This window comes from Sinocyclocheilus anshuiensis, unplaced genomic scaffold (assembly GCF_001515605.1).
Source record: "Sinocyclocheilus anshuiensis isolate Anshui unplaced genomic scaffold, SAMN03320099.WGS_v1.1 scaffold1393, whole genome shotgun sequence".
In the NCBI taxonomy this organism is placed as follows: Eukaryota; Metazoa; Chordata; class Actinopteri; order Cypriniformes; family Cyprinidae; genus Sinocyclocheilus; species Sinocyclocheilus anshuiensis.
In genome coordinates this window covers 1,217,587-1,241,503 of record NW_015548343.1, presented here as the reverse complement: position 1 = coordinate 1,241,503, position 23,917 = coordinate 1,217,587, and the positions used below count along the sequence as shown (strand labels likewise).

General features: G+C 37.2%; 4 protein-coding genes across 4 annotated transcripts in view; 1 reads left to right on the top strand and 3 right to left on the bottom strand.

The window, feature by feature from the left end:
* Window positions 1-4,433, top strand: part of LOC107656600 (nuclear factor of activated T-cells, cytoplasmic 1-like) — a 42,692-nt gene extending 38,259 nt beyond the window's left edge. The window contains exon 10 of the mRNA XM_016444495.1: window positions 3,723-4,433. Within this exon, the coding sequence (XP_016299981.1) occupies window positions 3,723-3,778 (56 nt within the window). The 3' untranslated portion in view covers window positions 3,779-4,433. The remainder of the gene's footprint in view (window positions 1-3,722) is intronic.
* A 5,304-nt stretch (window positions 4,434-9,737) lies between these two features.
* Window positions 9,738-12,225, bottom strand: LOC107656579 (riboflavin transporter 2-like). The gene is made up of 4 exons (XM_016444470.1): window positions 11,712-12,225; window positions 11,278-11,677; window positions 10,060-10,183; window positions 9,738-9,947 (listed from the first exon to the last, which is right to left on the bottom strand). Exons 1-4 carry the CDS (start codon window positions 12,223-12,225, stop codon window positions 9,738-9,740), a joined length of 1,248 nt encoding a protein of 415 aa, XP_016299956.1.
* Window positions 12,226-14,718: 2,493 nt separating this feature from the next.
* On the bottom strand, window positions 14,719-19,284 carry LOC107656640 (solute carrier family 52, riboflavin transporter, member 2-like). The gene is made up of 4 exons (XM_016444564.1): window positions 19,112-19,284; window positions 18,134-18,986; window positions 17,680-17,803; window positions 14,719-16,739 (listed from the first exon to the last, which is right to left on the bottom strand). Exons 1-4 carry the CDS (start codon window positions 19,239-19,241, stop codon window positions 16,530-16,532), a joined length of 1,317 nt encoding a protein of 438 aa, XP_016300050.1. The 5' UTR covers window positions 19,242-19,284; the 3' UTR covers window positions 14,719-16,529.
* Window positions 19,285-20,749: 1,465 nt separating this feature from the next.
* Window positions 20,750-23,917, bottom strand: part of LOC107656639 (uncharacterized) — a 5,695-nt gene continuing 2,527 nt past the window's right edge. The window contains exon 3 of the mRNA XM_016444563.1: window positions 20,750-23,556. Within this exon, the coding sequence (XP_016300049.1) occupies window positions 21,005-23,556 (2,552 nt within the window). The 3' untranslated portion in view covers window positions 20,750-21,004. The remainder of the gene's footprint in view (window positions 23,557-23,917) is intronic.

Sequence of the window (23,917 nt, the reverse complement as noted above, 5' to 3'; positions counted from 1 at the left end):
TTTTTTTTTTTTGTAATAACAAATACTTACCAACCCCAAATATTTTTGGGTGATTAGTGTTGATGTGATTCAGTGATGATGTAGTGTTTGGTGTGTTTGAAATTGTATTGTGCATTAATATTCAATATTTATTTTGTTTGTAGTGCTTTGAGTTTTGCATTTTTATTCTTAGATCTTTTTCCACTACAAAGTGTCTGTCCCTGCAGTTCATTCAGTAGTCTTTTAGACTCTAAAAGATGCTTTCGCCAACGTCCAGCTCACCATAAATCATGTGAATAAAATTTTATTGCATGTGTGCAGTCGTGCAGGTATTTCTTCCCAACCTCCTTTGTTTTGACAGATGGGAACCTAGTGATTCAAGAGACCTGCGTTTTAATGTCCAAACTCCCATGGCAGTTGTCAGTGCTGCTCACCAAATTTTTCAAGAAGACGTATTGGCATAATTTACTCCCAACTGTCAAAGGTTCCTAATTGTTTCAGCATGGAGTGGTGTTTGTGTGGCACGTCCACGTGTGATTTTTCTCCCCATAATTCAGCAAAACGTATTGATTCCTGTTCACGTATTAGTGCTACTCAGTCAGAATACTACTGGCAGTAGCGTATCATATGGTCTTATGCGCACGCAAATATGAAATCTTAAGGGATTTTAATATTTATAAGGCTGTGAAAAATATTCCTCCAGCTTCGATTTCTGTATATCAGTGATTAGAGTTCAGGTATTTTGCATATGGGTAAATTTAAGTGCAGTATTTAATGTTTTGTCAGTTGACTGTTCCCAATTTTTCTTAGGTATGTTGTTGATGGTGTTAGGTGTTTCCGAGTAATAGTTCTTGTAGTCTTTTGAGAATAATCCTGTGTAAGTTTGGAGAAAAAGTGAAATCAGGAGCCTGGGAAGAGGCCGTGTCAGGCTGAGGTCAAGTAGGCTGGGTGTGCCGTGCCTCATGAGGAGATGAAAGACAGATTCGGATTCATTGTTTAGAGGGAATGTCAGCATTCCTGACGACTTCTCAGTCCCTTAGGCAGTTTTGCAGTGGTAGCATGAAGGCCATGGTTCATCTGCAGGGAATTCCTCAGCAGGCTTCCTGGTCTTGACCGGGAGCGACACGTGAGGGGAGGATATCCACCGCCTTCAGCCCACATGTGTCTGCTCAAACTCCCTCTCTCTCTCTTTGCATCACAGCCTTTAGATTGTTAGGATTTTAAGGCGTACGTGATTTTTAGAGGTCATATAAGGACTTGTGACTAGTGTCCTTCACAAGTACAAACTAGTGGTCAAACTGAAATGGGTTTTCCAATATCTTTTGAATTTCATCAGTGGATCTTGGAAAAAAAAAGTATCACAGTTTCAGCAGTTTTCAACATTGATAATAAGAAGAAATGTTTCTTGAGCACCAATCAGCATATTAGAATGATTTCTGACGGATCATGTGACACTGAAGACTGGAGTAATGATGAAAATTCAGCTTTGCCATCACAAAAAATAAATTACATGTTAAAATATATTAAAATAGAAAACAATAATTTTACATTTTAATAATGTTTCACAGTATTAGTTTTTACTGTATTTTTGATCAAATAAATGCAGTCTTGGTAAGCATAAGATACATTTTTTAAAAACACCTTGGACCCCAAAATTTTTAATGGCAGTGAATTTTCTATACAAAATTTAAATATCGAGAAAACGGGATAGCGATAATGCTGATATGTTATAAATAATTCAATTTAAGAATGGCAAATGAAGCATCATTTTTTTTTTTTTTTTTTTATTAAAAACACTATTCTACAGAAAATACACAAAAATTTGGCCTGAAGTTAAAAAGTATGTGTTCACTGTTAGATTTTGTAACTGAAAGAAGACTTTCAGTGCTAATAATCTCAAAATGACCTTAAATATGCCAATTCATTGGCTCATCACTGATATAAAAGATGCAAAACACAGAACTGGTTATTTATGTATAGATTGCCATTAAATTTGTGGTCAAGGAAATTAATGGTTTGATGCCATTAGAAAGATGCAGAAATCTTGAGGATGATATTCCTCACCACAAATGAGAAAAACACACACAGCTTGTCTAATAGTTATCAAATGCTTCCTGCAGGTGCTTACGTCCATGCTAAAGAATTCAAAGGCCAGCTAAAGCGGTCTGTGCCGATCGTAAGAGAAGAGGAATGTGCTGTTTTGAAACAGATAGAGCAAACGATATGGTTGCCTATCTACATCCCTAAGAGGTTTGAGAGCCGTTAACAAAGAAACGTGAAAGCGAATCACTCTTCTCGGAGCTAAAGGCTCAAATGTTTTGCAACAAACCACTGAAGGCTTGAAAACTGAAATACAGACATTTAGGGAAGGGTAATGTGCTGTGTGTTGGTCATTCAATGCTCCCTATGGGCCTAAGAGTAAGATAATACATCTGCCGCTAATATGCTAACATGCTAACTTTAAGAGGAAGCCTCATCCGGTTTCCCCTGCTATCACACAGCAAGTGAGTGCCAGGCTGTTTGTATAGCCTGAAGCCATACTAAGTCACTTCCCATGCTCAGGCCAAAGAACACAGCTGACAGAAGGAGCCAGGGTCCTAGTGTGTGGGAAAAAGCAATGACAGATAGAGGGCAGGAAGATAACAGACAGCTGGAGTTGCAGGGACCTCTATAAGAGGGCATGAGATCTTCTGATCTTTCTTCCTCTCAGTCTCAGAGAAGACACTCTGAGGATTTGATTTACTTTTATTTGATTAGTTATATTTACTGTTGTTGTTTGGGGTTCTAGATGCTATATATGTAGAAATTATAATAGGAGATTTGAAATTAAATTCCTTTTCCTTAAAAAGTACAAATAGTTTCATACTGACTCATTATATTTTGAATGAATTCTAGTCATATCACCACCTGTTGAGTGCACATACACTACTTTTTTAAAGAAATTAATATTTTTACTCGGCAAGGATGCATGAAATTGATCAAACGTAACAGTAAAGACATTTATAATGTTACGAAAGGTTTCTATTTCAAATAAATGCTGTTTTTTTTACTTTCTATTCATGAAAGAAACCTGAAAAAAATGTATCACGATTTCCTCAACAAAAAAAAAAAACTATTAAGCAGCACAACTGTTTTCAACATTGATAATAATAAGAAATGTTTCTTGGGCACCAAATCAGCATATTAGAATGATTTCTGGAGGATCATGTGACACTGAATACTGGAATATTGGCTCCTGAAATTTTTGCTTTGCCATCACAGGAATCAATTTTAGTTTAAAATATATTAAAATAGAAAACAGGTCTTTTAAATTGTAATAGTATTTCACAATATTACTGTTTTAACTGTATTTTTTATCAAATAAATGCAGCCTTGGTGAGCATGAAAGATATAAGAGGTTATTTTTTTAAACATTTGAATGGTAGTGTATGTTTGTGAGACGCCTTGAAACACCTTAAAAAGAGTGAATTCAATAGGTACTATTCAATGTGTTGCAAAATATCTGTATCTGCAACAGAGAGCATTTTAGTGCAGTGTTACATGTAAACAATACATCATTCACATTAATCATCCACATATAATAGATGCCTCAGTGACATACAGTATGCTGCTATCAGGGCATAAAAACAGTTTAAACATTGTAAAACTGCATTTAGCAATATTTTCCTGCGATTTCTATTGCAGATGAATTGTTAGATTTTGGTGTAGCCTAAAAGTAACATGATTTCCACTTGTTTTCACAGTTAACGAAATCATCAGGAACGATCTCTCCAGCATCTCGGTGCACAGCCACGCATAGCAGCCAAAGGTCCCTCTGAGAAGACCACAGCAATCATGAACTCTTCAGCATACCAAATTTCTGACAGAATATCCGAATCAGCAAGGCCTGACTCTGATAACACCAATTCAACAAACAAACCTTATGCACTCAGAGTTCCAATTCATATGAGGCCGTCGGAACTCACCGAACCTTGCTTGTTTTATTTCCACGGGGGGACTGAAAACCAGCCTAAAAGCACAGAAAAACACAAGTGCACTTAATTTCAGAATTTATCAGTACATCCTGGCGAAACGGAGCGTGTGCTATTGTGGACCAAGTTGTCTCCCTTTTGCTTTCCTATTTACTCTCTTGTACTCAATGTAGCTTTTTAAATTATTACCGTAAGTGCAGTTTGACGTCTTTCTCCATACACAACCATGTATATTTCTAAAAAAGAACATTTGCGTATCAGAGAACATTCAAGTCTGGTCACAAATCAGTAACTTTGCAGGCCAAAAACCAGACGTGCAGTTGATGCATGCACAATTCTAAATTATAAACTAAACCTTTTTTTGCTTTGGATGCATGCATATGTGAATGCAGGTGTGCAGGTCTGAATGCTCACTTTAGTCTATTTGTGTTTTTGTTACATTTCATCATCCAATGGCACAAATACGTGTGGTTACATGAACTATCTGTTTATTCACGAACAGCTTGTAACACTCCAAAGAGAAAGGAAAACTTGAAATCGTATAATATGACCCCTTTAAGAAAACATTGATGACTGATTGCCATTCCGGAGATGTTTGTTCTAACATCATTTTGAAGCCTTGACCTGTTTGTAAGCCCGAACAGCCTTATTGATTTGCCTTAAGCTTATGCCAAACTGTTATTTTGTTCATCATTTGACAGCAGATGTCTGTGCTTATGTCTGAATAGCCATTCCAATGTTTATAGCTTTTGTAATATCAGGTATGATATGTACTTGTTAACTGGAACTTTTTATGAATAGAATAGAATAGAATAGAATAGAATAGAATAGAATAGAATAGAATAATTTATTTGGAGTGAGCTGGAATTAATCAAACACAAGCCATAAGGGAAGTATAGCAATTCTATTCCCTTTATGGTCACATTTGGTAGCAACTTTGTGACCAGAGAATGACTGGACTGGACTGGCATTTGTCAACCATCCAATATTATTCTAGCAATTTTTCAAGGCAAGATAATGGTTTCAGATTAGGCTACGCTCTCTCAGACTGCCTCTGAACAGCTGAATATATGTTTCACTATAACTGCCTCTATGACCTGATGGTTTACTGCACTGTGCCTTAAAGTGTTTATTAAGTAGGGATAATTTTATATGCATTTGTCCTCTCTAATTATAAATGTAATGCATGTTTCTCAGCATATATTGAGATTTTTGTACAGGGGTTTTTACTGCCTGTACATTGTATCCTGTCTGTAGGTTGTTAGGTAATGTATGCACTTTAATTTGTATTTTTCTGTACTGGGCTCTCAGAAATACAACATTTGTTGTTTGTTCTTGACAATCAGACCTAACATGATATATTCTTACGCAAGGTATCAATGACAACAACAGATTGTTTTACTTCCAAGCATATGTATTCAATTTACCCATGCTAGTCACATTTCTATGGTGCATTTACATTTCAGTAGCAAAATATGCAGAATAAATTCATACTTTGTTGGCTCTTTTAGAGGTGTGTTGTTGAGTGGTGTAAAATATGCATACAAATATAGGGATAAGGTATTTATATGATAACTAGTTCAAAAACCTTTTAAATTGCAGTGAATCCTTCAATCTAAAGTTTGAAAAAAATCTTATATTTTTACTATAGCTGTTGGGTAACAACTGAGCAAAATAAAACCGAGACACATTAAGACATGAGTCAACTATATAATGAAGGATTTTAACTGAAAAGTGTCCTTAATATTTTCAAATGTTAGGTTGGACAATGTGTGACATGTTTTTAATGTTTTTAAATGTATACAATTTATTAATTGCTTTTCTTTTTTTTTATTGGTTTTTGCTATTTATACTAAGGGGCTGCTGAATGCTTCAATCTGTCTGGTTTACAAACGTTCAATTTTCAGGGAAATGCACGGCTAAAGTAGTTCCAGGCAGGTCTTGATCACATTACCATGTCCATATCACTTCGCCAAACGATTTCAGTTAGGTCCTTGCAGCATACAACAGCAAAAGAAATAAAAACCTCAAAGACACTGACCCAGCAAATAAATGTAGCAAACAACAAGATAAATGACCAATTATTTCCATGTTTTTGCCACAAAATTACGTTTTATGTACAGAAAGCACATACTCCATTTCTCCCGCTCTCTCTCCCTTAAAAACCCCATGTTAAAAACACACATGACTGAAACATACACGTGCACAGAAACGTCTCGTCAGCACTGCTGTGACGTTTTTATCAGTAAAATAGTTTAGCAACCTAAAAGCTACAGAACATTTTTTCACTATTGAGGTAATAACAGCGCTGTTCTTGAAGCAGACAAACTTACAGTTTCGCTATTAGTAGAGACTCACAGGCTCAGGTAATTCACACACGCTTCGTCTCTCTCATGACTGCATTAATAACTGAATTACAATCAACAGCTCAAGCGTCCATTACATCTAAAATTACGTTTTGGAATTAGCAATGGCGTTGAGATGCGTGAGAAATTCATCCTACACACAATAAGGACAGAAACCTGACAAACGTCTTGAAATACAACATCTGAGCAATGGTAACCACACAAAGGTGTGGTAACCGCGCTATAAGTGGAATAATTGACTCCGGTCCGTTGAATTATTAGAAAATAATGCACACCCGATATGTAACGGACACTCCACTTTGCATCATCACTTCTCGGGTGTGCATTATTTTCTAATAATTCAATGGCCTGTCGTCAATTATTCATAATTGAAACTGTTTAAAGCAGGGATAACCAAACTCAGTCTTGGAGGGCCAGTCTCCCGCAGAGTTTAGCTCCAACTTGCCTCAACACACCTGCCTGTATGTTTTTAGTATACCTAAGGCCTTGATTAGCTGGTTGAGGTGTGTTTGATTAGGTGGAGCTAAACTCTGCAGGACACCGGCCCTCCAGGACCGAGTTTGGTGACCCCTAGTTTAAAGCAACTGTGTCAGTTTTTACCTTGAAATATTAGTTTCAAAATCCTTCTGATGGCACACTGACTTGTAAGGCAAATGGATTCTGTTTCTTTCTCACTCTCCCCACAAGTGTCTGTTCTGTGTGTATGTAAGTTTGGTGAGCAGGTATGAAATTCTGCGAAAAGGGCGGATTGCTTTATGGCAGCAGCAAATGCAGTTGTACAGCAATCCACAGTGAATATCTCTCACTTAACTGTAGGGGGCTCCAAATTCGCACACAACTTCATATATTGTCCACCATTGGAACATGCTGTCACAAAAAGACAATTTTGAATAAATTATTTTTTCATGAGCAATACATTTTCAATGGCCTTTTCTTTTTTTTCCTCTTTTTTTTTTGTAGTTAAGAATTTAAGGCATGAGTGTCCAATCCCTTTTTAAAGAGATTTACCTTCTTGAGCTCCAATCTTCTCCAAGGCACATATCTGGAGGCTTCTAGTAATTCTGAAGAGCTTGATGGCTGCTTCAGGTGTGTTTAATTTGGTTTGGAGATGAACTTTGTAGGATAATGGCCTTCCGGTAACTTGATTAGACATCCCTGCATTAAGGTATGTGTCTATCCACCTTTATTTTTAATGAAAGATTGGTTGCATGCAGCTATTAGTAACTTAAATGTGTGAAGCTTCCAGTGTCATTCACTTCCGGTTATTTTAGCTGTACAAAAAAGGCCTTTTATCGTGCTTGATATTGCAAACTGGTTTTTGTCATCATATTATTTTAATTATTCAAGTAGTCATAAACACATTGGCTTTTAGTGAAAATAGTTGCATTACCGTTTACTGCACTTTGTTGTTCTTGTTATTTTCATATAGTGGCTATTAATGAATCTGAAGTCTTGCACATTCACAGAAAATAGCTTACTTTCATATTGCAAAATAAAGTGGACACATAAAACTGACTTTCAAAAATAAGCCCACTAAGAGAAATATTCACTGGAGTTAAAAGTGTGACAACTAGCCCCCGTCTACCCTTTAATTGTGACAGCAGACTGATAGTAATTGATGTTAAGTTTTGTACCAAAATCAAATGACAAAATACTTCAAGATGTTTCTTATTGGTCCTAAAAATCATAAAGAATAAAAACTGGAGATGATTTATTTGACAAGTCTTTTGTCCAAACTTTTAAAGAGTATAAATCCCTGACCGAATGTTCCGTTTCACAGATCTAGTTTCAACCCTAGTCACAACGGCTCATTAAAAATGCGGCAGTATCGTCTGAAACGGAATCGTGAAAAATGGTTAAGATCTCTTCCCCATGTGCACAGAAGAGCTGAACTTCCAGAGTAGTAACTAATGGATCAAAGTAGAAGCAGCTGTTGTATCCAGGCTTTGAGCCAAGCACCCTGTGACACCTGCCAGGCAGACAGGAATATTTTCCATGGGTTTGAATCCCCGGTCACACAGCCATGGTGACAACGCACAGTCAGGGTGGGGTGGATCATCAAAGCCAGTGCCCAGAAATAGCCACTCTATTAGCTGGCTGCCTGGGTGAGGATTGTTAGAGAGCCAAGAAGACGAAAGGCCTTTGCTAACGGTCACAGTTATCACTGTGTGAAAACTGTCCCGTGTAGTGAAGAGCTGTGAGTCTGAACTCCCTCCACATCCTAGTACATATAACTGTCGTCCTCCTATTATCCTCTCTCTCTTGATAATGTGATCGCTGGATCAAAGCAAGATGGTGGCTGTTCTGTCCAGACTGTTCTCAGTCGTTTATTAGAATATCAGCAGTTGCAGAGGAGACTTAAGACTATGAATCTTCTTGAAATTGCAATGAAATAAATCTATAACACTGCAGATTTTTAAGACCCTATCTACCCAATTCATTGCCTTAGCATGATGAAACTTTCTAACTTTAAGGCCCCTCATTGTCAAAGTCAATATTAGAGACCACCCTGAAAAAAAACGTTTTTTTTTTTTCTTTTTCTTTTTCTTTTTCTTTTTCTTCTTCTTCTAGTGAGATGATTACAAAAACATGAGCTTGTTTTCCGGTTGTTTTTTATGAACAGAAACTAGAGCTGTATACGCTCAAATAATCATGTAGAATCATTAACAATTAACTTTTTTAAAGGAAAGAAACCTAAATAAGTGTTGTCTTTTTTTTCTTTTTTTATGTTGTCTTTTCTATTTTTTTTTCTAACAACTAAACAATCGTTTTAAAGGTACCTCAAGCAAATGTTTCTGATGAATTTCCCAATATAAAAATTTTAGATTTTAGACCATTGTTGAGGGGAAATTTAAACCTTGCTTATTATCCATAGTAGGAAATTCAATGCACCACTCATGCATTTTATCAGATTTTGCTGATTAAAAAAAATAATTATAAGGTAACTTTATTTTGAGGCCCCCACCAAAAAAAAACAAAAAAACATTGGTAGTTTACTGAGGTCATCTAGTAAAACTGCTCCTGTGTGAGAACTAATCTAAATTCACTGTAGACCGTTACCGCCTCCTAGTGGACGATTCTGGCAAATCTGGCATTGAAAATACTCCGAATGAGTCGTGATTAGGATGTTAAAAACAACTAAATGGACGAGTAAGCAAATAAAAAGAAAAAAAAATAAATCAGCATAAACCACTTAACAAACATGGTTAATGTATGTAGTAAAACATCTGCATAGTATACAAAATTATCAACATTTAAAAAAAAAACTGTTTTAATTTACTATTTTTATATTCATTTTAAACAAATTTTCTTTCTGACTAAAAGGCTAATTGAAAAATAATATTTTACATATGCTCCACAATTAAGAATTAATAGTAATAACATTATAATTAATTTTAATATTATTTACAGAACCCATACCTCATAGACAATTAGTGTTACACTGGTCACCTGAGGTGAAAAAGTCATATATATTGACCAAAGGAAACATAGTCACCGCCCCCAACATTGAGCCCAACTGCACTACAGCTCCACACCACACAAGAGCGCTGTGGCCTTCATCTCGCAAGATGACAGCAACAATCACCTTTACATAAGATAGGATGAAGATAAAAAAGAACCACGCCAACACCTGAAAACACAGGATTACTCAGTGTGAATATACAAAAAGAAATAATAAAATAGATCAAGCAAAAAATGCTTCTTACATTAGAAATAAACACAAACAGGTCCCAAGTACTCACAATAATGACGGCTCCAGAGGTCTCATTGACTAGCAGTGGACATGGACTCATCATAGCCATGCCCATAATGTAAACTCCAATAAGAGAGCCAATGGAAGTGAGAAGTCCCATCAACACTAAGGACCTGTTCAGAATGCAACAAAGTGTTAGTGTTGAGTAGTAAGTTAAAGGGTTAGTTCACCCAAAAATGAAAATTCTGTCATTAATTACTCACCCTCGTGTTGTTCCAAACCCGTAAGATCTTCGTTCATCATGAACGTGCGTCCACAAGTGACGCAGTAGAGGCGAAAATGTGGAATAAAGTCGTTATTTTTGTTTTCTTTGTGCAAAAAAGTATTCTCGTAGCTTTGTAACATTACAGTTGAATGGAACAACACGAGGGTGAGTAATTAATGACAGAATTTTCATTTTTGGGTGAACTAACCCTTTAAGTATGTTTATAGCCATTGTACCTACAGTATCTATTTATCTACCCGTCCACCCATCTATCCATCTATCCATCTATCTATCTATCTATCATCCATCCATCCATCTATCTATTTTAAACTTTCAGATTATGCTTTCTCAAGCCAACATTAAAGTTTATTTGCAAACTTTACTCATCTAGTTAAAATATATAATAAATGTTTTTACATTGTTTTAATGTAATTAATTTTTGTGATGGCAAAGCTGAATGTTCAGCAGAAATTTCAGTGTCACATGATCCTTCTAATATGCTAATTTGGTGCTCATTAGGCCAGGATTTAGTAAACACAGTTCAAAAGAACAGCATTTATTAGAAAATGATTTTTTTTTAGGCAAAAGTATTTATTATCACTTTTGCTAAACTAAATAAAAAATAGTAATTTCTTCTTCAAAAAATGAATAAATAAATAAATAAATCTTCCTATCATCCATCCATCCATCCATCTATCTATCTATCTGTCTGGCAGGAATTGAAATTAACTTTTTCACTCACCTCACATTGCGTATGCACGCCTCTGTAGGTGTGTTTTGTTTAGCTTTTGCAATATACTCGATAATGTCATGATGTTTCACGAGTTCAGTATTTGCGCTAAACCTGCGCAGATTTGGCCTGCATGAACTTCCCCAAGAAATTAATGAGTGAACATAATTTACGAAAAGTAACCCGTCAAATTGGCTAGTGATTTAACAGCGTTACCCGCCACAGCTGATTTTTACCCGCATTTGGTGGGTTGGCGGGTGTTAATTTCAAACCCTGCTGACCAGTGATAGGCCTGGTCTCCGTATTGTAAACATGAGTACGACTGCACTGACGGCAAACCGGTATTAGTCAGAGTGGTCACCCATGCCAGGATAATGTAGATGTATATCACTTGCATCCATGTGTGCTTCCCTGTCCCAAATGTGCTCCTGGGCTTCTGAATAGCCTTTCCAAAACGCATCATTGGTTTCTGTTCAGATTTCTTGTTTTTCCAGCGCAGTATGGAATCTCCATTTCCATTTATGTTATTGGGACGCTCATGCTTCACAGCTGGATGGTATTTCAAAAGTATGAACGCCACCAAACAAACCACCATCATAGCCATCAGGAAGAAAAAATAGTCTTCAACTGAAAAGATAGCTGGTTGGTAGCGAGGCACAAAGTAGTTAGCGTCTCTTTCAGATCCGTTAAGATGTGTTTCATTGGATTTGAGATGCATTGACACATTCCACCACACCTACACCTTGAACCATCGCCACTAAAGCTGGGACAAGACCACTCAGGCCTTCTCCTACATAGTAAGTCATGAGATACTCCGCCTTGAGCTGCATCATGAAGGGAAGGAAAGTCACCGAAGAGGTGCAGTCCACTATTGGGATAAAGAAGATGAGGAGCAGGAGAGGAACGCTGCGCTCCACACCTTGCACCACTACCGTCTCACTCCAGAAGAAAGCCAGGAAAAGGCTTGCAAGTATCCCGAAACCAACAATAAAATAGATAACTGCAGTTTCGTTGAGCTTTCCTGGGTGGAAGCGGTGCATTAATGTGACAAACAGAGGTCCGATGTTGGCCAGTTGAACAATAATGGAGATGTAGGAGGGAAGATACCAACCCTCAGGAACCTGTGGAACGATTAGAGGCAGCTCCACCCACAGACCACAGATGGTGACCCAGGAGCCCATGCCAAACAGGCCAGCCAAAACATGGGTGAGGATAGACATGGCCATGGTGATTTAGATCAACATCCCTCAGACTTTGTAGCCTTACTGTCTTCAGAAAATACAAATGATTACAGTAAAGTTAGTAACCAAGAGAATTTCGTTCAATGACAGACATTATTTTTGCAGTTCTACTTGGAGCCACTTTATCTTTAAATTCCAAATTTGGTGCAGTCAAGTTTATTTATTCAGCTGTAATGTTAGAGAAGACTCAGCATGATGTCCTTGAGCAAGACATTTAATCCAGGGGCACTCCAGGGGATTGACCTTTCAGTCAGTGCACTTAAACTTTGGATACGAAGCATCTCCTAATATAAAGTTATTTAGTAACATCTGCTGGAGCATTGTCTTACTAATTCTTTGATGTCGTGCCAATGTATTTAAGGAACAAAGTCAGGAAGATTGTGCTTATTTGCAGAAAGCCTATCAAAGTACAAATTAGAGTTCAGTTAGCAGGGGGTTTGCAGGGACCCTAGTTGAGATCATGAAAATGGGCCCGACTGGTGTAAAACTGTCATAGCAATAAAACTATAATCATATATTTACACACACACATATATATATATATATATATATATATATACACACACACAAACATATACATATATATACAGTGTATATATTTTATATTAATTTTTTCACATTTTGTTATGTTGCTGCCAGTTTAACAACTGCTTTAAATTTTCCACATCCCATATCAATCTACACTCCATACACCATATTGACAAAGCAAAAACAGAATTGTCACAACTTCGCAAATTTATTAAAAATAAAAAAACTGAAATAAGTACATTGCATAGGTATTCATACCCTTAACTAAATATTTTGCTGAAGCACCTTTACAGTCTCAAGTCTTTTTTGTTTGATGCGACAAGCTTTGACCATCATCATTTGGCAATTATCTGCCATTCGTCTCCTCACCTCTTCACCTCTCAAATTTATTTGATAAGTAATTTTGTATTGTAGTGTCAGAGGCATCATTTTTGAGGTGGCACGAATAAAATGGTGGCACCATTTTCTAATGGTGTCTAATGTTTTATTCAGCAGGGGTTATATATTTTTTTTAATATTCCCAAAATATATCCTGAAATATCTCGATTCTCAAATATGTGCAAGTAAATGCATTTTGCACCTTTATAGATTATGTTAGTTCTCCAGTAAAGTAGCCTAATAGTATTAATCTATTAACTTTGCATAAAAATTCGTCTTTTTACTTAAGTACCAGATATAGTGTCATACTATTAAATATATTTAATACGACTTACTTTGTATTTAATGTGAAGTTAATAAAAACATAGTAAGTTACTAATTAGCCTATAACACTTTCATTGTACAAAAAGAGAGCAAAGAACGTTTACACTATCAAAGAACATTTTCACTTCAGTCCAGCGAATTCAAGCACTCTCAAACTCCCATAATAATCTCTAAAGCTGTTTACACTGTAAAATTAATATATTACTTACATTCGTACATCTTCACTTTGTTGTTTCTGATGAGATAATTTGCCAGAGATTGCAGTCAGGCAGCGCGCGCAGTGACGAGACAGCGTGTTTCAGCGGTAACTCACCTGAACGCCTCTTGATTGGTCTTTGTATTCATAAACTCAACATAATAGTATGGGATTGGTTATAATGTGCAGCGCTTTAAAAACGTGTGTGTCTCTGGCTCTGTGCCAGCCAGCGAACGCAGATTTGAATTTAGCTGCTGGAGATGTTTTTTTTTTATATATATGCATAGTTTACAGGACAAACTGCGCATTTCACCCAAAATTGTTTGGTGTGATATGATTCCAAATTTAGGGGGGGCCAAGCTTGTTGGCAGGGGGGCCATTTTGGAGAATAACCGCTGAACGCAGGCAGTTTACGCTCTTCTGTGTCAGCCGCGACACAAGGATACGTTTTCTGCATGTATTTACACTTTGATTTGAATGAAAACAGCGCATCCGTGCAGCGCGGCTGACACAGAAGAGCGTAAGCTGCTTGCGTTCAGCGCATATTCTCCAAAATGGCGCTATGCATTCTTCTGGCACTGTCATTTGAAAGGCTATTGTTGGCTTAGGTCTGTTTTTATAACCACAAAAAAATATCATCTTAATACTTCTTTGTAAATTATTAGCCTATTTGAAGTAACAAAACCATGGTTAATTTGCTGTTACAAGAACCATGATTTTTGGTTTTATTTGTGTTAAAACCATGGCTAATTTTCGTAAGGGAACATGGAAACTCAGAGAGAATATTAGATTCGTTGGTGGTGTCTTTTCACGGGCGTAGCTGTCCATCAATTATGATCATTTGCATTCAGCCGCAGACATGAGGTGCGAGCCGTAGCGGGAATGGCGCATCACGGTTTTTTTTATTTATATTAAATAAAAAATTTTTGAGCAACTGGGATGGTGCCCCCGGGAGTTGGTGCCCTACGCAAACTGCGTCCACAATTAGTCTGCAATTAACTTTTGTCTCCTGTCATAGTAAACAGCCCTTTTATAGGCTACAGTGCGGTTATACAAAACTTAATTGTGATTATTTTTGTCATATGCAACAAACATACTGATCATACAGACTACCTAGCTAGCATGCAACGTTTGACAGATGCATTTTTTAATTTACAAGTAAAACAAAAAAAATAAGAAAAAAGATTGGTATAGCCTATGTGACAACTGACAGATACTCACATGATCTGAGGCTGATCATATGGAGACAAAATTCTGACCTGTACAATGAGAGAAATGTCTTATATCCTCTGCATGAGTGGGTGTGACTATTCTAGCCAACCATGGCACCTGTCTGTTGATGTTTTATCAAGGGAAAAAAATTAATGTGTAATTTGTAGATCATTTATTACAATGCAGGTATATAATTCAGAATAACATTAATCATACATTTGTTAATAAAAATGCAACACTAAAATTCGTATTTTGGGGATAAAAACATCATCAGTAAGCAATGAGAGCTGTTTCCTTATGTACATTCTGGCAGGAAATGTAACAAAAGTTTCCTTTGCTAAGCAGGTCAATCACAGCTTCAGTGAAAGTTTAACTATAACCATTATATTACATAAGAATGTAGGAAAAAAGTGACTACAATACAACTGCTGATGCCAAAAAACCATTAAATTACTTACAAAGCTCTGAAATCTTATAACAACGGCACATAAAAAGTGCGTAAGAACATGTGAACAATTAAAAACAGCATATAACTTCTATGTGAGAAAAAAATCTCTATATTTAAAAGGCAAAGAGGCTGAAAATATTATATGGCATCATAGACGTCAGGAATGCAGTTAGTGCTCAACACATATCTCCAGCTCTCATAAAACTAAATCTGATTTAAGCCCGGTTTCTAAAATATAAATTCTGAATGTATGCAATTAGTGCCAATAATAATTAGTGCTAAATGCCAAAAAAATTACACACAACAATTTTTTGAAAATGTTGATAAATGTCACAAAAGTAAGATAACAGCAGTTGCCAAATGAGATTAACCTTAATTAAAATACTGGCCTCGCATCTAAAATATTCAAAATCAAAAGGGTAAAACATGGCAGCATCACACATGGCAGATAAGTTAGACGTATTGTCGATAGTACATTTAGACTCTGTATGTACATTAAAACTAAAATTTTAAACTAAACAAAACCAGATATTCAGCAGACAAAGTTGAGTGTTTAAATATAAATCCAGAAATACTGGAATGTGATAATATACATTTTTTGCTTATGGTCATCAAAACGCAATTTCATCTTGGAGTCATACAAAGCATAGTTATTCCAGTTAGGAACAATATAAACTTACCTGATTTGCATTCATCAACAATTTAACAGTTTGCTGTTGGGAATAAACGAAATACTGTGTATAATTATACACAGATGAAGCATATAGTATAAGTCTACTCATTAGATAGTGAATATTGTAGTTACAGATTGCTGACTTCTGATTTCTGGTCTAAACAATTGCTGACATGCTGACACTGAGGTTTTCCATTATGAAATCAGACCTGCTCTGATTTCCAACCACAGATGTCTTGTCTTGTTGCATGAAAACACTTCTCACTTAATCTAGATCAAGGTCATGGTGTTCACACACACATTCAAAGTAACGTGATGCATCAACCACATATTCTTTACATTCTCAATGTTCCATCGGGTAACACAAAGATATGCAATGTGATCAAGTGCAACTCTTTTTGCATTGACATTAACTTGAAATGTCCTGTGAAGGCATCAGTTTTACCATCTTTTTCCATTTTAGATTCACACCTAAAGCTGTTGTATAAAGGCATGGGGTGAATGTAAAATCAAGTGCTGCAATATTAACTGCAGTTGTCTGTGCAGTCCTGGGCTCGCTGGAAGACCTGGTACACACTGACTAAAGGGAACATCGTGAGTGCTCCAATAAGAGAGCCAGCCTGGATGAAGACTCCACACCAGAGCAAAGCTGCATGCCCTGCTTCATGAAGCAGAGTCCCAACTACAACCTTCAGGTAAGAGAACAAGCCAGTGAAGATGATCCAGGATATGATCTGAATGAAGAAAAATAACAGACTTCTGTTAAAAAACTAAACCTAATGCGAATTGTAATTTAATAGAATTATTTATATACTGTATTTACATATAATTTGTGTATTATGTGTGGTGACTGAATGGGTGACTTTGTGATCAGGAATATTTTTTTTTATTATAAATCAATAATTAAAGGAAAAAAGAGGTCTATTGAGCATCATTGGCACGTTGTCATTTACCCTAGAAAATCTTTAATTATAAAATTTAACGTCTGTGTGGAGATGTGCTGATATCGCGTTTGGTCTCATTCTGTATCGTGCACATTTGGGCGGCATTATGCAAATATTTCCACATAGTGAGGTAGACATGTGGGGGCGTGTTAGAACGAGCCGTTTTAGGGGGGCGTGGCAGAGTCTTAACTTTGATAAAGAATATCTCTTTGGTTTCGAGACTTTAGTCTTTGCAACTTCAGGGATCTTATCTATGCACAATCAGCTTGTAACACTCCAAAGAGAAAGGAAAACTTGAAATCGCATCATATGACCCCTTTAATACTACAACTGATTGCTTCTGTTGTCCTCATTTGTAAGTCGCTTTGAATAAAAGCGTCTAATAAATGACTAAATAAATAAATAAAAGACTTCCACTGCACACAACTACTAAAATAAAAGGATTTGATGACTCCAACACATTATGATTTTTTTCTTTGAAATATTGCTATAATGACCCCTTTTCACAATATATATTTTTCAAGCATCTTAACAATTATCTGAACTTTTTCTTTATCAGATCTTTAGAGATAATACGATAATGAAACAATGAAACAGAGTGGGGTGAATACGCTAAACAGTTGCGCCACTTTTGCATGTGATAGCTCAGTGAAGTATGCAGCACTTTTAACATTTTGAGAGATTAGTTCTTAGTTCCTCTCCCACTTAGTAATGACATAGAGTTACTAACCACAAGAGCAACGCCAGATTGACTTCCTAAAAGTGGTGGACAGGGACTCAGCGCAGCCAAGGCCATGAGATAGGCAGCAAAAATACAGCCTCCCAGTGACATCATACCAAGACCAATGCTGGACCTATAATGAAACCATCAAATTCAATTCTAAAAATTCAACTCAATTAACAACACTTATACCACACAATAATATGACAAATTGTACATGAGCAGAATTTAAATCAGGGGTGTCCTAACTCCTGAGTGGTCCTGCAGGGCCACTGCCCTGCAGAGTTTAGCTTCAACTTGCCTTGACACACCTGCCTAGTAAGGCCTTGATTAGCTGGTTCCGGTGTGTTTAATTGGGGTTGGAGCTAAACTCTGCAGGACAGTGGCGCTCCAGGAGCAGGTTTGGACACCCCTGATTTAAAGTAACAGGACCACTAAGCATCAAGAACTTTAACTCACTTACCTAAGTAGGACAAACATGGCAACAAAGCAGACCAGAGGGTTTGCAATGTTGCCCAAGACGACAGAGAGGTGAAAGGTCATGGTGCCATAAGGCAGACAGGCGAAACTCTGCACGGATGGCAGCACACCGTTGGTCAAAGCATTGGATATTCCCAGCAACAGGAGCAGATATATATTGCGTGATGTCCAAAAGGCCACAACAGGTGCTTGTTTTTCAACTTCAACTTGTTCCTCAGAAACTGGGGAATCTCCATTTTGTAAAGGGTGTGTCTCTTCCTCCGTTTTCACTGTTTCCTGCTCAGTCTTTTGAACTTCCTCTGCTGTAGTCAGAGTGACCACTCTGTATGTCAGAGCCAGGAAACAGAGGGCCGAAATTGCTAGCATCACAGACAAGAACCAGAAAAAGTTTTGGGCTGGGAAGTTTTCTTTGAGATAGTGGGGCTTTGTGCCGTTGGCCGTCTCACTGCACTCTAGTTTCCCTACACCCTGCCCCAAAGCGACCACACAGGGAAAGAGTGCACAAAGACCCTGTCCGACAAAGAATGTCCGGATGTATTGCGGGGGGTAACGGAACATGAAGGGTAAGAAGGTGACGTTGGAAGTGCAGCAGACAAATGACAGGATAAAAGTAAGCAGCAGGAATGGGACAGATCTTGGCTCTCCAGCAACTGTGACCACCTGGGACCAAAAGAGAGCAAGAAACACAGCTGCAACCACCGCTAGCACTTGTATGATGTGGATGACCATGCGTTCATTCAGCCATCCTGGAGCAAAGTGGTGGGTTAAAGTCACAGCCACTGGACCCAAATTCCCAAATGCAATCAGCACTGAAAGATAGGCTGGCAAGTTCCACTCTGTAAAGAAAGAACATGTTTTAAGTTCTACAATTATCATGATAAATACAGCATCTACTAGGTACAGCTGTGGCACGTTAAAGTTTTATTAAAACAAGTTTTTATGTTCTTAAAACACTATTTACCTTCAGGTAGAACACCTACAACAACCGGCAACTCAACCCATAATGAGTTCACAGAGATCCATGAGCCCATTCCAAACAGGGCCACCAGAATATGTGTAACGATGGCATGATTCCACCATGTATCTGCCATTTATATGTCTAAGAAAAGGGCACAGTTGAGTTAGAGCATCCATGATTTTAATAGGACAAAATAATAAACTTATTTCCTTTGACTGTATTGAAGGAATAGAATAGTCCAAGTAAATGGCTTTCCTCATGCTAAACTGTGTCATCTGATATGGACTGAATTAAAACTAATAAATGTTAATGACTTCTCACTTTCTCAGTGATGATCATCACTGAAATGCTTGTTCAACAGTCAGTGCTAAATTTTCAGTGTTCACTTATATACAGCAAAGAGATATAGCAATGAGATAAAATAACACTATTTACCTTCAGGTAGAACACCTACAACAACCGGCAACTCAACCCATAATGAGTTCACAGAGATCCATGAGCCCATTCCAAACAGGGCCACCAGAATATGTGTAACGATGGCATGATTCCACCATGTATCTGCCATTTATATGTCTAAGAAAAGGGCACAGTTGAGTTAGAGCATCCATGATTTTAATAGGACAAAATAATAAACTTATTTCCTTTGACTGTATTGAAGGAATAGAATAGTCCAAGTAAATGGCTTTCCTCATGCTAAACTGTGTCATCTGATATGGACTGAATTAAAACTAATAAATGTTAATGACTTCTCACTTTCTCAGTGATGATCATCACTGAAATGCTTGTTCAACAGTCAGTGCTACATTTTCAGTGTTCACTTATATACAGCAAAGAGATATAGCAATGAGATATAAAATGTACAGTATATAGCAAATGTAAATTTAAAATATTAAAACAAAAATCGGTTTAAAATATATGTATAGATACATATAAAAAGAATAATTGCTTTTTTAATTAATTTCCTGTTTTATATTTGAAAATTTGCTCTGCGTAAATGAATAGTACTCCGCAAGCAACAGAAAAATGAGATGCTGCAGGCCTTTTGAACTGTTGGAAAGAAAAAGCCACATGTAACACTGGCTGAAAAAAAGTGTGAAATGGAAAAATAAATTAAATATTGGACGGTAAAAAAAAAAAAAAGAGTATGGATGGATGATTCTAAGGTCTGTACCATTTTAATAGCTTTAAGTGGAGGATTCTTTAATGAACAGAAAATTTAAAAACCATCATTTATTTCAAATATACGTATTTATAACATTATAAATGCTTTACTGTACTTTTTCTCAAATTAATGCATCCTTAGTGAATAAAAGGACATTTTTTAACAAAACATCAATTTCATAGTGATTCCGAACATTTATATAATATGTACATATATACATATACATAAGATTATATAAATATATACTATATATGCAATACAGTATGTAAAATAAATATAATGTAGTACATTATCAATAATAATAATAATTATTATTATTATTATTGGTGGTAGTAGTAGTAGCAGCATTGTTATTTAATAAAAGTCAGGACAAGTAGATTGCTACAAACATATTTATTTTGTAATGCAACTTCTATAAAAAACAAATATTAAAGAAAACAATTAACTATTTTGATACTAATGAGTCTAGTAATCTCTTAGGTTTAAGAGAACAAGCATGTTAGTAAGAGAACATCTGAGAACAAAGATCTTTACCATATGTGAGAAAAAACAACAACAAGAAACTAATGCAAATAGCATGTATTCAACATTTTCATCAGTTTAAAAAACAATCAGAGAAATTCCAAGTTCTCCCTCTAACAAGGGCCAAAAACCTTTGTTTTCTTTATATCAATACTGCTCCTTTGTTGCGATTGCTGACCAGTGGCTGTGCTTTGGGGATCTGGGGATGATGGTTAGGTCGGGGTCTCTTGAATCTCAGTGTGATCAAGCACATTTTCAGATGGTGATGTAATTATAACTCTCTCATTTGGCAAGACATCCTTCAGAGTAGAAACCATGTCATTCAAAGAGAACCATATGTGATTTAGCTTTTTGTCTCTGGAACCCAAGATGCTCTTTTGGTAGTTCAGCTCACAGCGAATGACCTCACATATATGTGCATGGCTTGCACCTTCTAGTTTTGTGCGCAATCGTTCAACGTCTTGCTTGCTTTTACATGGGCCTCCATATTTTGAAACTGCTCCAACAATCATTTTCCTATAAATGTGATCCTGAGCTTTTTGCTTTAGTCTAGACACCTTCATTTTTTTTGCGGCATTGAGATTTGCTCCGTCAAAGATGGAGTAGCGTTTTTGAATGGGTTTGGCAGGGTATAATGTGACTGCTGCTGATTTAGGTTCATCTGTTGTCATTCGGGAAGCAGGTTCTTGTTCTGCATTTTCGGAAGCGGAACCCTCAGTCTGACCAAGTGTTTTATCAGGCCTGTTCTTCTCATAAGGGTATGCATGACCAAAGGGGTACTCACCCATCAGCTGTGAAAATGTGCAGTTTGCCATTTGAACGGCTATATCTGTAGGCAGATCTTTGCAGTGTTTGCCACCAGGTAAGAAATCTTTAAGATTGTCCTCTAGTACAGCTGCGAGGGCTTTCATCATCCTCTGTAAACAAGTTTTTATCAGAGTACCGAACTGGTTCTCTGCATTATCACGGCAAAATCTGAACACTCCTTCAAAAATCCCCTCTTGCATTGGAACCTGTAAGAATACATTCACAAAGGCTTCTGGTTGCAAAAGGCAACTTGCATCTTGCGACCATTCCAAGAGCTTTTCGTATAGGCAAAGGATGTATCTACTGAAAAGAGGATATTCCCCATCACTTTTCAGAAGCTGCCAAAAGGGTCCCAAGACTTTAAGGTAGATAACAGCAATCACACAGACCAGGGCCTGCAAAGCCTCATCGTTTGCATCAGCATTGACGCTCTCCAACAGGATATTCGAGTCGTCGTTCAGAAGCTGCAAGTCAGATACAAACAAAGCAACATCTTCATGATGTTGAAGGAGTCCAGCAGCTGCTTCAAAGTAGTTAATGACACAATTTGACCTATAAATAGGCAGTCTGGAAGGGTTTTTTCTTTCGAGGCAAAAAGCAAGCCAGTGCTTGCGGTAATTTGGGTTGGTCTCCTCGCTTGGACATAACATTTCAGAAGCCATGTGAATGTAACGGGTCACGGCGCTCTCATCGAAGTTGACAAAACTCTGAAATCTGGGGTGCTTGTCGCGTCCGAGTTTCTCACCTGTGGTGTTCATGATATCTTTTTCGAATGATATCATTTGCTGTTCAATTACATCAATGAGTTCGAAAAGGAATTGGCAGATGTAACGCAGGAAATTCAAAGGTGACACTAGTGGATGGGTGCTTCCTTTGACTTTGTCATCGAGGGTTCTTAGGTTAGCATCTTCCTTCAGCATTGCAGAGAAGTGATTTTGTAGCAGATCCATTGAAACCACCTTAGCAGCTTCGTTCTTTCCTCCATACATGACTGCAATCTTTTGCCAAGACAGCACAGAGATATCAAGAAGCGTTACATTGTCACCCGTGTCAGTTCTTGGGTCTTCTTCCACATCTCCCAGTGACCGCATTGGTGTTTGATGGCTCTGTGATCCCTGTTCCCTTTTTACACTGAATGGTGTAACATGGGGCATTTGCTTGGGTACATGCTGATTTTTCAGAGTCACATCTGTCTGCGAAATACGGAAGGGTTCATCTTCCTCCTTGACCGCAGAGATAGGTTTATGCCTGGAAATGCGCCTTTTCTTCCTCAGATGTGCTTTGATCATTGCCACCCTCCTGTATTCAATATCATCAGCATCAGCTTCAGGAGCAAGATCAAATGGACTCTGAAGAAACTCATCCAGCAATCCACGGCTCCTCTTTCGGCTCCTCTGATTGTTGCGGTACTGTATTCGGAAAGTTTTGAGACTTGACCGTAGGAGCCTATAGGCTCGTTGGATCTTGCCATCACTACAAAATAAAGGCTCAAAGTTACGAATCCAGGACACCAAGACGACAGGGTCTAATTTCTCTCGTGAAATAAAATTAGTCAATTCGAGAACTAGACCGTTTGTGAGACCAGTTAATTTTGCACGATCAGAAAAGTCCGACATTTCAAGTAAATCTCTTCTTCCGATTCCGATACTATCACATATAGGTCCAACAAATTCAAAGTTGACATCCGACTCAAGAAAGTTCTGCCTGGCATCTCCGGTTAAGCTTAAAGCTGTCGTGGTGTTTCTTTCAATCAAGCTTTGGAAATCAGCAGACTGAAACATTGGGATAATCTTTTGGAGCCACTGAATTAAATCAACCCATGAAATTTCTTGCTCCTCTCTCATCAGCCCAATCTGAACCAACATGCGGATTTTCCAGGGCTTTTCATCCAACTCCAACAGGTCTCCATAATGAGCACCAAGGAAGTCGTCAACAAGCTTGGAAAAAATATGATTCCCTCACACAAACTTCCCAGAATACTGAGTTGTTGGTTACAGTTTACTTCCTTTTCAATTAGATTTTTAATAGATATTTATTTATTTGTGGAAAATACTTTGTCATTTAAAGTATAAGTATGTTTATTTTACACATTTATTTTTTTAATCCATTTTCAAATAATTTAAAATTTCTTAAATATTAAAGCTGCAGTCTGTAAAGTTTGCCTCTTTGTCGCTATCTCTGTTTGAAAACCTGGAATTGCAGTTACTTGCGGAATTATCTAGCTTGCGTGGGTTGTACTCTGACACAGCTCCAGCGCGGATGAATCTAATGTTTTGAGGAGTATGTGTGGCAGTCAGTCACCGCACCGGTGTGAATCC

Coding starts and splice junctions, on each gene's coding strand:
- LOC107656579 (XM_016444470.1), bottom strand. CDS start 12,225: ATGTCTATCCTCACCCATGTTTTGGCTGGCCTGTTTGGCATGGGCTCC. Junction 11,678..11,711: donor ATGTGTCAATGCATCTCAAA/TCCAATGAAACA, acceptor GATCTGAAAGAG/ACGCTAACTACTTTGTGCCT. Junction 9,948..10,059: donor CCTCTGGAGCCGTCATTATT/GTGAGTACTTGG, acceptor CTGTGTTTTCAG/GTGTTGGCGTGGTTCTTTTT.
- LOC107656640 (XM_016444564.1), bottom strand. CDS start 19,241: ATGGCAGATACATGGTGGAATCATGCCATCGTTACACATATTCTGGTG. Junction 17,804..18,133: donor GCCATGTTTGTCCTACTTAG/GTAAGTGAGTTA, acceptor GTTTCATTATAG/GTCCAGCATTGGTCTTGGTA. Junction 16,740..17,679: donor AATCTGGCGTTGCTCTTGTG/GTTAGTAACTCT, acceptor TTCTTCATTCAG/ATCATATCCTGGATCATCTT.